Source organism: Bidens hawaiensis, unplaced genomic scaffold (genome assembly GCF_021521415.1).
Source record: "Bidens hawaiensis isolate Kalapana, Puna unplaced genomic scaffold, B.hawaiensis_p1.1 tig00039295_1, whole genome shotgun sequence".
Taxonomy (NCBI): Eukaryota; Viridiplantae; Streptophyta; class Magnoliopsida; order Asterales; family Asteraceae; genus Bidens; species Bidens hawaiensis.
The window spans coordinates 77-14,329 of record NW_027496919.1 but is presented as its reverse complement, the minus strand read 5'-3'; the positions used below and the strand labels follow the sequence as shown (position 1 = coordinate 14,329).

Below are 14,253 nucleotides of genomic sequence, written 5' to 3'. Positions count from 1 at the left end.
ATTTTTAGGGTTTAATATTTACAGTTTTACTTGGGGAATCAAGAAGGTGGGACCCACACCACCATTTGTGAAGAAAAGAAAAGAAAAGAAAATGGGTTACTTGGTTTTGAAGCATAGTATAGTAGGGTCGATCTAACAGTGTTGTATGGTGTTAAAAAATTGGGGGTTTTTATATTTTGAAGCTTGGGAATAAAGATTAAGCAAAGTTCTTAATCACCCATGATTATGTTCTAAAAATCCCTGTTTGATGGCATGTGGGACTGCAACAGCCACTTTGTCATTGCATGGTTTAGGGTTTTAAAAAACAGATAGATGGGTGGTGAAGAGCTGATGAATTGGGAGAAGATTCTTGTGCTGGTCAGGTTGAGGCCTTTGAATGCCAAAGAGATTTCAACTAACGATGTTTCAGACTGGGAATGCATCAATGACACAACTCTTCTCTTTAGGAACACTTTGCAGGAAAGATCCATCTTCCCAACTGCTTACTCATTTGGTAAGTAAATCCCAGTTGGTGTATTTTTCGGAATGGGATTGGATCATTAGGTGTGTTTCCTTACTTATTTTATAGTGGAGATCTTGGTCAATTGTCACATTTTTAGGACCTAAAGTTTGTCTTTGCAATTAAAGAGCAATTTTTCACAAAGTAAAAAAGATAAAGATAATTGCCATGCGTGTTTGATTTAGAAATGCATATATTTTTAATTAATGATTTTTTTCCTTTTGTTTTATTTGTTCTCATTCTATGGCAACAGACCGAGTATTTAGCGGTGATGCAACAACTAGGCAAGTTTATGACGAAGGAGCTAAAGGGATTGCACTTTCGGTTGTTAGTGGCATAAACTGTAAGCCCCATCATTAGCTGTTGACCTCGACAAGACTTTTTTTGACTGTTGAGTTCTTGACTGTTTTCAGCAAGCATCTTTGCATACGGTCAAACAAGCAGTGGGAAGACATACACAATGACCGGGATAACCGAGTACACCGTGGCTGATATATACGCCTATATGCAAAAAGTACATGACCTTTTATATCTTTATTTTTTCTATTTTCAAACGCAACTTCTTTTTTCTTGAAATAACGGTTTTGTTTTTTACTTTCTGTTTAGCATGAAGAAAGGGCGTTTGTTTTAAAATTTTCGGCTATTGAAATCTATAATGAAGCCATAAGAGACCTTCTAAGCACGGATAATATTCCACTTAGGGTTTTGGATGATCCGGAGGTTGTTTCATGTCCGTTAGTTTATGTTTAATATATTTTTATGTATCAATGGATTTAACAATATTTATTTTGTTTTGTTATCTATCTCAGAAAGGGACAATTATAGAGAAACTTACAGAGGAAACATTGAGGGATTGGAGCCATCTTAAGCAGCTTTTGTCCATTTGTGAAGGTGCAGACTCTAGTAATCTTCATTAGTGTAACGCCCTGGAATTTGACTGGTAGACAAAAATCAAGGAATCATCGGAAACTATACACTTTGGGGTTCTGGACGATAAGTTCGGAACCCATATCATTGGAGAAATCTGCTTTTATCATTTGAAATGTTTATTTTATAAAACGACATTTACGCCTGGAAAATATTAATTTTTATGCTTTTGAAAAATAAAATGTTCTTATTTAAAAAAAAAAAAAAAAAAAAAAAAAAAAAAAAAAGATTTTAAATAATTATTCGGAAAATGGTTTATAAAAGTTTTGCGGAAAAAGTTTTAGTTTGTTTAAAAACTTATGAACTCGACTAGTCTTGACCCGTCGGTAGCCTAAACCCGAACCCGAGTCACCCGAGTATTTAAGCGGAAAATCAAGTATTCTTACACCATCTCTTTCATTTCCACCAACACTTCCCACCCAAACACTCCCACTTCTAGAGAGAGAGTAGTGAGAGAAAGTCATCCAATCTAAGATTCGAGTCCACCAATCTGTTTATCGTTGTTGTCGGTAAGATCTTCTTGAAAATCATACGTTTTTACAACCAAAACCCGCCCCGAATCGAGCAAAAACTCCGACTTTTGTGTCAAGTGTGTTCTTGGTCAAAAACCGTCATTTTTGGTGTCAAAATGCAAGCTTTTGTGTTTAAAAGTACTAGGAATCGATACCCCTTTCAATCCCGAGCATTTCCATGTCAAAAACTTCGATTTTGGGTCAAAAATCTGGAAAATCTGGAAAACCCGTGGGTATCTCCGTCGCCCAGCTTGAAGGAGTCGAATCAGACTCATTCGATCGAACCAGTCGATCGAATCAGTCCAGTCGATCGAACCAGTCGATCGAATCAGTTCATTCGATCGAATGTGTCGATCGAACCAGTCCAGTCGACCGAATAGGAAAGCAACCGAATGGTCTCCAACTCATTCGACCGAATGAGCTTCGTATTCGATCGAACGTCTGTCTATTCGATCGAATGAGTGTCTATTCGATCGAATGTGTTTCTATTCGATCGAATGTGTGTCTATTCGATCGAATGTGTGTCTATTCGATCGAATGTGTTCCTATTCGATCGAATCAGGTCAGAACCAAGCTGTTTCGTCTTTAAAACCTAGTTTTTGCTCGAGATCGTGTAAGGCTTACACTCTTAGACTTAAACTGCGTTGTTAACTTATTATGTCCTTGTCTAGACTTAGAGGATCGACGTTTGACAGCACCCGACCGCCCTAGCAACCACACCTAGTCAACAAGGTGAGTTCATAGCCCCCATTTTTCTTTTAAAGCCTTTCAAATCATTGGGGGTGAAAACATGGTAAATGTACACGTTTTGACAAAACACATTTATTCAAACATTACTTATCATAAACACTTGACAAATCTTTTGCAAACAATGAACATTGGGAAAACAAGTAATCATGGCAGGTTACGCGTACCTTAACTTTCTCGGAAGTTGTGTATGCATAATCAAATATTCAGGAGTAAATATGGGAATCACTCAGCGTTTAGGGAACATTGGACGTTTGGAAATCAAAGTCATGTACCCGTTATACTTTATCATGAAAACACATTATTCATTGGTCAGTCTTGTGATCGTGTGAACAGTGGCAATATAGGTCACAATAGTGCATAGGTTTGATCTCCAAGTGGTCGATTGGTAGACAGGCCGTCACTAGATGTGGGATTCTAAAGTGATCGATTTAGAATACACGTGACCTATGGGGTTCTTAAGTGTTCGATTAAGAATCCGAAGGATCTCTTAAGTGTTCGATTAAGGATCCGAAGGATCTCCTAAGTGATCGATTAGGAAATCCAAGAGATACTAAAGTACGCTTTAGAATTCTCTCATGGTACCCAAAGTGATCGATTTGGGTTACCATCAAGGAAATCAAGTAGCATAGCGTGGTCTTGTGTGGGGTCGATGTCAGGTCTTGTGTGATCATTATGCATCATTATCATTTTTCATCATGGCATGGTTACATATGATTCTTGGGTATCTTATACATATATCCTTGATACCGTTCCTCCTGCATGCATGGAAACAATAATTGGAATCTTTATACGAAACTCTTGCAGATTCAGTTGAGATGATAAGCATTCCAAGCATAGTAGGATAAGTTGTAGGAGTGGTGGGTTAGCCGATGGTACACCCTATATATAAACCCCTACAACTTAGCCTAGTATGCTTGTGTAGGGCTTATCACTACAGTATTAGTTAACCTATGAATTCACTCATCTACTTTTTGTAGTTGACGTTTTATTACATGTTTTCAGGAAATGAAGCAGGAAGTAGCTAATAGCTGATAGAGGCCTTAGAGAGATGAAGGCTAGGCTAGGAGTTGTTTGGAAACTTGATATTTTGTATTAAAACAATTTGTTTCATGTTACCTGGATGATGTAATATTTGACAGTTTGGTTATGTTTATGCATTTAGACTTTTATACTATTGTGCTCAATCAATCACGACCTAGTCGCCACGCCTCGGTTTTCCGCCATTACGACCGGGGTGTGACAGATTGGTATCAGAGCCAATGGTTATAGGGAATTAGGAAACCGACCTAGACTATAACCTAGGACCCTTAACTCTAGATAATTCATGCATCACTATCACACGCCCACACTTATGTGCTTGCTATGTGCTTATGTGCTGCATCTTTAATTGTGTCTATCGTAGCGATGTATTCTTTGGCTATTCCTTATCCTGTTATTCTTATTCCCGGTATCATTCTTGCGCGTTCTTTTTCTTTTTCAGAATGCCTCCTCGTCGCTCGTCCGTTAATGCTGACCCTGCTGACCTCGCTGCCATCATAGCGCAGCAAATTGCAGCAGTTCTTCCGGGTCTGGTTAACAACCTAAGGCAAGAAGGAACCTCGGGTGCGCCACAAGCCTCAGAACCGAATCCTACTCTTCAGGCCGACAGGCTCTATAAGGCTTTTACTAACACTGGGCCTACGAGCTTTAATGGATCCGAGGGAGCTGCTGGTCTTCTCCAGTGGTTCGAGAAAGTCGAAGCTTCATTCAACATGTGCTCTTGCCCGGATGAACTCAGGGTCAAATTCGCGGCGAGTATGTTCCACAAACGGGCTCTCACGTGGTGGAATATCGAGATTAGAACCAGGGGGCGAGACGCGGTCTTAGCCTTGCCCTGGGCCGAGTTTGTTGAGCTAGTCACGCAGGAGTTCGTTCCGAGAACCGAACTCCAGAAATTGGAGGCTGAGTTTAGGGCGCACACGATGAAGGGCGCCGATCACATGAAGTACACGGAGAGATTTCATGAACTCTCCCTATTGGTGCCCCACATGGTTACCCCAGCTTCACGCGCTGTCGAGCAATACATCAGCGGTCTTCCGGACTCTATGAGGGGCATTGCGGTTGCAGTTGACCCCACTACACTTAAGGCAGTGATCGATCTCACTGCCCGTTTGACCAGGGAACAGCTCAGGTCCGGTGTTTTGCATCAGGATAAGGGCAAATCTTCCGATGGGAAAGCGAAAAAGGGGAACAATAGGAAGCGGAAAGCGACCTACTTAACTGCGATCACTGGTGCTACGCCTATCAACTCCATGGCCCCCGTTTCAGCCGCAACAGTTCAGGGAAGACCGAGAAAGGAATATACTGGGCCGCATCCCAAGTGCAACTTATGTTCTTATCATCACCCAACAAGTGAGTTGTGCCGCAAGTGCACAAATTGTGGACGATTCGGACACCTGGTGGAGCGCTGCAGGAGTCCTGGCAACCAATTGGCTGTGGGGAATGCTAACCCTCAGCCTAACCCTGCTCGAGGCTGCTTCGAGTGTGGCGCGATGGACCATTACAGAAATCGATGCCCTCAGCGTCACCAACGTTCCTCCGGCTCGCGGGAGGGCCTTCACCATTGGAGCTGCCGAAGCACGCCAAAACCCCGATGTTATTACTGGTACGTTTACTCTTAACAACAATTGGGTGTCTGTCCTATTTGATACAGGAGCTGATAGGAGTTTTGTCTCTTGCGAATTGGTTCCTTTGCTGAAATTAAAAATTTCCGAGTTGGAACCTGCCTTGGTTGTTGAACTTGCTAGTGGAGAGTCCACACAAGTGAGGTCTGTCATTCGATATTGCACCCTTACTCTTGTCACCACATCGTTCAGTATTGACCTTATACCTTTTCGTCTTGGAAGCTTCGATCTAGTTGTGGGAATGGACTGGCTGTCTAGCAATCGCGCGGAAGTAATCTGCGCCGAGAAACTTATTCGTATCCCTCTGTCTTCTGGTGAAATTCTAACCATTCAAGGGGATAGGTCGGGTGGATGCCTAAGAATCGTTTCTTGCTTAAAAGCCAGTCGGTACCTTCAAAAGAAGTATCCCGCATTTCTAGCCCGTGTTACTCTCAAGGAATCCAAAGTCAAGAGACTGCAGGACTTCCCTGTCGTGCGTGAATTTTCTGATGTTTTTCCCGATGAGCTGCCTGGACTTCCTCCTAGCAGGCAGGTGGAATTTCGTATCGATCTTATTCCTGGTGCTCTCCCTGTTGCTAAGTCTCCTTATCGTCTAGCTCCGCTGGAACTTCAAGAATTATCGAATCAGCTTCAAGAACTTCTTGGCAAGGGATTCATTCGCCCTAGCTCGTCTCCATGGGGAGCCCCAGTACTCTTCGTCAAAAAGAAGGATGGGACTTTCCGTATGTGCATTGACTATCGGGAGCTTAATAAACTGACCATCAAAAACCGGTACCCGTTACCGAGAATTGATGATCTCTTTGATCAGCTTCAGGGTGCTACGTTTTTCTCTAAGATCGATCTGCGTTCTGGTTACCATCAATTGCGTGTTCTGGAAGAGGATATCCCGAAAACTGCGTTCCGAACTCGTTACGGTCATTACGAGTTCATGGTTATGCCTTTTGGAATGACCAATGCCCCCGCCATTTTCATGGATCTGATGAATCGCGTTTGCCGTCCATATCTCGACCAGTTTGTCATTGTTTTCATAGACGATATTCTCATTTATTCTCGTTCGAGGACCGATCATGAGCTTCATCTCAGGCTTATTTTGGAGCTTCTCAGGAAGGAACAACTATATGCCAAGCTCTCCAAGTGCGAATTTTGGCTAAAGGAAGTTCAATTCTTGGGACATGTTATCAATGTCGACGGCATACACGTCGACCCTGCCAAGGTAGAAGCCATCAGAAATTGGGTAGCGCCTAAAACACCTACCGAAATCCGTTCATTTCTTGGATTGGCTGGTTACTACCGCCGATTTATCTCAAACTTCTCCAGGATTGCCTTGCCTTTGACCACTCTGACTCAGAAGGGAGAACCCTTCGTGTGGGGACGAGATCAAGAGGAAGCCTTCCAAACTCTGAAGAATAAACTTTGCCGTGCACCGATTCTATCGCTTCCGGAAGGTGACGATGACTTTACCGTTTATTGCGATGCTTCAAATCAAGGCCTCGGTTGCGTTTTAATGCAACGAGGGAAGGTCATCGCTTACGCTTCTCGACAACTCAAGGTGCACGAAAAGAACTACGCCACGCATGACCTCGAGTTGGGTGCTGTGGTGTTTGCCTTAAAAATCTGGAGACACTACCTGTACGGCACGAAGTGTGTCATCTATACCGACCACAAGAGCTTACAGCACATCCTCCATCAGAAAGAGTTGAACATGAGGCAGCGACGCTGGGTCGAACTTCTCAGCGATTACGATTGTGAAATCCGCTACCACCCGGGAAAGGCTAATGTGGTGGCTGACGCATTGAGTCGTAAAGAAAGGACCCAGCTGCACTCTATTCGAATTCAATCCAATCTTCCCTCCTTAATTCGCGAAGCTCAGAATCAGGCGCTTGTGAATGGAGATCTCAAGGGCGTTTTGTCGTGTGGAGCCGAACAGAAATTCGAAACCAAGTTGGACGGCATCCTCTATTTTCTTGATCGAGCATGGATCCCAAACTCCGAGCCTCTTCGAACGCTTATTCTAAGTGAAGCCCACAAGTCCAGATACTCGATTCATCCCGGTAGCAGCAAAATGTATCAAGATCTTAAACCTCATTATTGGTGGCCCGGGATGAAGAAAGACATCGCTTTATACGTGATGAGATGTTTGACTTGTTCGCGAGTCAAGACAGAGCATCGAAGGCCGTCTGGGCTGCTTCAGCAACCTATTATTCCTCAGTGGAAGTGGGAAGAGTTAGCTATGGATTTCATCACCAAGCTACCGCGGACGCCTAGCGGTCACGACTCAATTTGGGTTATTGTGGACATTCTAACTAAATCCGCTCACTTTATCCCGGTTCGTGAGGACTACACTACGGAAAAGTTGGCGCGGATATACATTCGTGAGATCGTTTCCCGTCATGGTGTGCCTAAGGGCATTACGTCTGATCGCGACAGCAGTTTTTCTTCCAGGTTCTGGAAATCTTTGCAAAAGGCCTTTGGGACAAGTGTGAAGCTTAGCTCTTCCTATCATCCAGAAACTGATGGGCAGAGCGAGAGGACCATACAAACCCTAGAGGACATGTTGAGAGCTTGTATCCTTGAATTCGGTAATAGTTGGGAAGCTCATCTGCCGCTGGCAGAATTTTCTTACAACAATAGTTACCACTCTTCTATTAAATGCGCGCCGTTTGAAGCTCTTTACGGTCGCAAGTGTCGCTCACCCTTGTGTTGGTCCGAGACCGGGGATTCACAGATCATCGGCCCGGAACTAATACAGGAAACAACCGATCAAATCGCTATCATTCAACAGCGACTCAAAGACGCCCGTTGTCGGCATAAGTACTACGCAGACAAACGACGCAAGCCACTCGAGTTTCAAGTTGGTGACCGTGTTCTGCTGAAAGTTTCCCCCTGGAAGGGCGTAGTCCGTTTCGGGAAGAAGGGAAAGTTCGCTCCTAGGTATGTTGGACCATTCAAAATCCTTGAAAGGATCGGACCAGTTGCCTATCGTCTTGAGCTGCCGCCGGAACTCGGTAGAGTTCACAATGTTTTTCATGTTTCGCAGTTAAGGAAGTGTCTTGTTGACGAGGCCCTTCTCATTCCCGTCGACGAGGTTCGAATTAACGACAATCTGCTTTTTGTTGAAGAACCCGTCGAAATCTTGGATCGCGAGGTCAAGAAGACCAAGCGTAGCCGCATACCGCTTGTGAATGTTCGATGGAATAACAAACGCGGACCCGAGTTTACATGGGAACGCGAAGATCAAATGAAGGAGAAATACCCTCATCTGTTCTCTTAGTCTCTATTCTTGTAATCTATTGTCTAGAAGTCAATATAACATTTGCAGCATGTATCAAATAATTGTGTTATTCAATGAATATCGTGTTGCCTTATTATGCTTATAAGTATTCTTTTATTTGCATCCACAAATTTGGCTACTCAGGGCTCATGCTGGGAGCACAAGTCATATCTACTCAATCATATGAATTTTGGGGAAATTTATACATTATTTAAGCCAAAAATTTGTCATTCATTCTTGCATTCATGGAGCATGGTTGTGTGTATGTGTGTGGTGTCGTGTCAAATTTTCTAGCCGCACACAATAGAGCTTATACATTGATACAAGGTGAGCTCGTAATTATAGTCCGGAATATAATTACATCAAGGTCACAGGTGTATACGTGTATAAGCAATATGCTATTGTGTAACTAGAAGTCGTGAACTCAAGGTTCGTGTAGAGAAATATTCGACAAAGGTTGAAGAAGTGGTGGGTTAGCCGCTGGTACACCCTATATATAAACCTCTTCGGCACGAGTTGAATATGTCTGAAGCGAAACCTGGAATTAGGGACTTATAGTTAGCGTGGCAGCTGTGAGACATTGAATTCAAGAATTACCGAGGGTAATATTCGCGGAAGATTGAAGGAGTGGTGGGTTAGCCGCTGGTACACCCTATATATAAACCCCTTCAATCCGAAATGAATATGTCTGATGTAAAGCTTGAGGATGATGCCTTGTAGTGGAAAATAGTGTGTCGTCCTGTGTGTCATTGATCTAATAGGAGTCGAAGGAAACACCCAAGTAAGGTTGAAGGAGTGGTGGGTTAGCCGCTGGTACACCCTATATATAAGCCCCTTCGGCTTGATTTGGGTGGTGCCTGAGACGAATATTAGAAGTGGTGGCGCATAGTGGTCATCATGGGATCATGTAATCTTAATCATCGATGCATCAAGTATACTAAAAAGCTAAATTTCGGGACGAAATTCCCCTAAGTTGGGGAGGATGTAACGCCCTGGAATTTGACTGGTAGACAAAAATCAAGGAATCATCGGAAACTATACACTTTGGGGTTCTGGACGATAAGTTCGGAACCCATATCATTGGAGAAATCTGCTTTTATCATTTGAAATGTTTATTTTATAAAACGACATTTACGCCTGGAAAATATTAATTTTTATGCTTTTGAAAAATAAAATGTTCTTATTTAAAAAAAAAAAAAAAAAAAAAAAAAAAAAAAGATTTTAAATAATTATTCGGAAAATGGTTTATAAAAGTTTTGCGGAAAAAGTTTTAGTTTGTTTAAAAACTTATGAACTCGACTAGTCTTGACCCGTCGGTAGCCTAAACCCGAACCCGAGTCACCCGAGTATTTAAGCGGAAAATCAAGTATTCTTACACCATCTCTTTCATTTCCACCAACACTTCCCACCCAAACACTCCCACTTCTAGAGAGAGAGTAGTGAGAGAAAGTCATCCAATCTAAGATTCGAGTCCACCAATCTGTTTATCGTTGTTGTCGGTAAGATCTTCTTGAAAATCATACGTTTTTACAACCAAAACCCGCCCCGAATCGAGCAAAAACTCCGACTTTTGTGTCAAGTGTGTTCTTGGTCAAAAACCGTCATTTTTGGTGTCAAAATGCAAGCTTTTGTGTTTAAAAGTACTAGGAATCGATACCCCTTTCAATCCCGAGCATTTCCATGTCAAAAACTTCGATTTTGGGTCAAAAATCTGGAAAATCTGGAAAACCCGTGGGTATCTCCGTCGCCCAGCTTGAAGGAGTCGAATCAGACTCATTCGATCGAACCAGTCGATCGAATCAGTCCAGTCGATCGAACCAGTCGATCGAATCAGTTCATTCGATCGAATGTGTCGATCGAACCAGTCCAGTCGACCGAATAGGAAAGCAACCGAATGGTCTCCAACTCATTCGACCGAATGAGCTTCGTATTCGATCGAACGTCTGTCTATTCGATCGAATGAGTGTCTATTCGATCGAATGTGTTTCTATTCGATCGAATGTGTGTCTATTCGATCGAATGTGTGTCTATTCGATCGAATGTGTTCCTATTCGATCGAATCAGGTCAGAACCAAGCTGTTTCGTCTTTAAAACCTAGTTTTTGCTCGAGATCGTGTAAGGCTTACACTCTTAGACTTAAACTGCGTTGTTAACTTATTATGTCCTTGTCTAGACTTAGAGGATCGACGTTTGACAGCACCCGACCGCCCTAGCAACCACACCTAGTCAACAAGGTGAGTTCATAGCCCCCATTTTTCTTTTAAAGCCTTTCAAATCATTGGGGGTGAAAACATGGTAAATGTACACGTTTTGACAAAACACATTTATTCAAACATTACTTATCATAAACACTTGACAAATCTTTTGCAAACAATGAACATTGGGAAAACAAGTAATCATGGCAGGTTACGCGTACCTTAACTTTCTCGGAAGTTGTGTATGCATAATCAAATATTCAGGAGTAAATATGGGAATCACTCAGCGTTTAGGGAACATTGGACGTTTGGAAATCAAAGTCATGTACCCGTTATACTTTATCATGAAAACACATTATTCATTGGTCAGTCTTGTGATCGTGTGAACAGTGGCAATATAGGTCACAATAGTGCATAGGTTTGATCTCCAAGTGGTCGATTGGTAGACAGGCCGTCACTAGATGTGGGATTCTAAAGTGATCGATTTAGAATACACGTGACCTATGGGGTTCTTAAGTGTTCGATTAAGAATCCGAAGGATCTCTTAAGTGTTCGATTAAGGATCCGAAGGATCTCCTAAGTGATCGATTAGGAAATCCAAGAGATACTAAAGTACGCTTTAGAATTCTCTCATGGTACCCAAAGTGATCGATTTGGGTTACCATCAAGGAAATCAAGTAGCATAGCGTGGTCTTGTGTGGGGTCGATGTCAGGTCTTGTGTGATCATTATGCATCATTATCATTTTTCATCATGGCATGGTTACATATGATTCTTGGGTATCTTATACATATATCCTTGATACCGTTCCTCCTGCATGCATGGAAACAATAATTGGAATCTTTATACGAAACTCTTGCAGATTCAGTTGAGATGATAAGCATTCCAAGCATAGTAGGATAAGTTGTAGGAGTGGTGGGTTAGCCGATGGTACACCCTATATATAAACCCCTACAACTTAGCCTAGTATGCTTGTGTAGGGCTTATCACTACAGTATTAGTTAACCTATGAATTCACTCATCTACTTTTTGTAGTTGACGTTTTATTACATGTTTTCAGGAAATGAAGCAGGAAGTAGCTAATAGCTGATAGAGGCCTTAGAGAGATGAAGGCTAGGCTAGGAGTTGTTTGGAAACTTGATATTTTGTATTAAAACAATTTGTTTCATGTTACCTGGATGATGTAATATTTGACAGTTTGGTTATGTTTATGCATTTAGACTTTTATACTATTGTGCTCAATCAATCACGACCTAGTCGCCACGCCTCGGTTTTCCGCCATTACGACCGGGGTGTGACAATTAGTTTACCAATTTATTTCTTAAGAAAATAACACATAGTTTTGTTTGTATTGATGTTTTAAAAGTTAGCATAAGCTATCTGTTTTTGAAAACTTATTATGAAAATAATTGAATCATTTCATTTAATAAACAATTTCAACCCTGTCATCTAATTTTGTTGCCCAAGGTTGACTTTTTAGTTTGACTTGAAGGATTTCATGGTTCGTTCTACTAGTTACATCTATTTCTAACGGACCAAATTGGTTGAAAGTAGCTCGACGGTTTTTCATAAGTCTCTTGTAATTTCGCACGAATCATTTATAATTTTTTTTTATAAAAAGGGTCAACAAAATTGTTTTGGGTCAACTCGACCTAGCCTGTTTTGAACCATACCAAAAAGTATCTCATACGGTTGTTGCTGTTTTTATTTGCAGCTCAAAGAAAAGTGGGAGAGACATCCCTCAATGAAACAAGTTCAAGATCTCACCAAATTCTTAGACTGGTATACAACATTCTTTAATTTTACTATTTACTATTTGTTATGATGTTAATAACATATTCATCATGATATGTTTCGTGTTTTGCAGATGATTGAGAGTTCAGCTAATGAGTTCATAGGGAAGGACAAGTCAACAAAGCTTACGGCTAGTGTGGTATATACAATACTACCCTTGTTTTTGGAGCATTTTTAGTTTTAAAAAAATATAATTGAGTTATAATCATATGATTTGCAGAACTTTGTTGATCTTGCTGGAAGTGAGCGCGCAGCTCAGGCATTATCTGTTGGGCAAAGATTGAAAGAAGGTTGCCACATAAACCGCAGCTTACTGACACTTTCCACCGTCATTCGGAAGCTAAGGTTTGATATTTTGGTCTAAGTTTCCATTTTTCTTTTAATAAATGAACACTCCCATTTGGGAGTGAAAATTGCAGCAATTTCCATTCTATATAAGAAAAACATCTTTTTTTTTCTTTTTCCCTTAATTTTGTTGTTAACATTACACGTTGAAGTTGTCGGGGTGTGCACGGGTTGGTTTTGGCTCAAACTGAACCAAAAACCGAAGTTTTGGTTTTTTGGGTTTCTGAAACGTTCGGTTTTGGTTTTCACAATGGGGTTGGTTCAGTTTCGGATATTTCAGTTTTGGCATATGGGCTTGAAATTTTTATGCTGAAAAAAATGACTCTAATAATTAATTTGTGCCTATTTGTTTTTGTCAATTAATGATTACTTGATTATTGACATCTGGACCTAAAATTTTTGCGCTACACCATTTATAAATGTAAATTAAATTACAAAAGTCGGTTTTTTCGTGTTCAGTTTGGTTTTTTCGGTTGGCACATGCAAAACCAAACCGGATATACGGTTTTTGGAAAACATTAAACTAAACCGTCGGTTTTGAGTTGGGTTCGGTTATTTTGGTTCGATTATATCAGTTCCGAATCGATTTTTTTGGTTTCATGCAAGTATGGATTTTAATCCATATAATCAATGTTTTGGATCATGTTCTCATAATTTTCAAATTGTTTCTTTTTAACCAAGTAATTAACTTTGAACCCTGATGACAATTGCAGCAAGGGCAAACATGGGCATGTTAATTACCGAGACTCGAAGCTGACACGTATATTGCAGCCTTGTTTGGGAGGAAACGCACGGACTGCCATTATCTGCACCTTAAGCCCAGCCCGAGAGCACATTGAGCAATCTAAAAATACTCTTTTATTTGCAAGTTGTGCAAAAGAAGTAACAACAAATGCACAAGTTAATGTTGTTATGTCTGATAAGGCCTTGGTTAAACATTTGCAAAAAGAATTGGCTCGTTTGGAGAACGAGCTTAGAACACCCGCGCCGCCTGATTATTCAGCACTACTTAGGAAGAAAGATCAGCATATTGAGAAGGTATGGTTCACCTTTTCTCCATAGAATTAGCGCTTTGGGTAACGGGCCAAAACGATTTTTTTGGTACTGGCCGGGCCAGGTCGACCAAAAACGATTTTTTTTTCATAATTATATTTTATTCATAAATAGATAGTCGGTCAAAAGTGATTACAAAATTTATGCATACTTTGGGCAATGTTTTTGTGTTTTCTTTTAAGAGTTAAGTGCCATTTTAGTACCTGTGGTTTGATCAACCACGCAACTTTAGTACTTTTTTTGAA

The 14,253-nt window shown here is 41.2% G+C and overlaps 2 protein-coding genes across 2 annotated transcripts; both read left to right on the top strand.

Moving 5' to 3' along the window:
- Nucleotides 1-312: 312 nt before the first annotated feature.
- On the top strand, nucleotides 313-1,416 carry LOC143591139 (kinesin-like protein KIN-7F). The gene is made up of 5 exons (XM_077071437.1): nucleotides 313-493; nucleotides 753-842; nucleotides 913-1,013; nucleotides 1,106-1,219; nucleotides 1,309-1,416. Exons 1-5 carry the CDS (start codon nucleotides 313-315, stop codon nucleotides 1,414-1,416), a joined length of 594 nt encoding a protein of 197 aa, XP_076927552.1.
- Nucleotides 1,417-12,497: 11,081 nt separating this feature from the next.
- Nucleotides 12,498-14,032, top strand: LOC143591140 (kinesin-like protein KIN-7E). The gene is made up of 4 exons (XM_077071438.1): nucleotides 12,498-12,598; nucleotides 12,684-12,749; nucleotides 12,831-12,955; nucleotides 13,669-14,032. Exons 2-4 carry the CDS (start codon nucleotides 12,684-12,686, stop codon nucleotides 14,015-14,017), a joined length of 540 nt encoding a protein of 179 aa, XP_076927553.1. The 5' UTR covers nucleotides 12,498-12,598; the 3' UTR covers nucleotides 14,018-14,032.
- The last annotated feature ends 221 nt before the right edge of the window (nucleotides 14,033-14,253 follow it).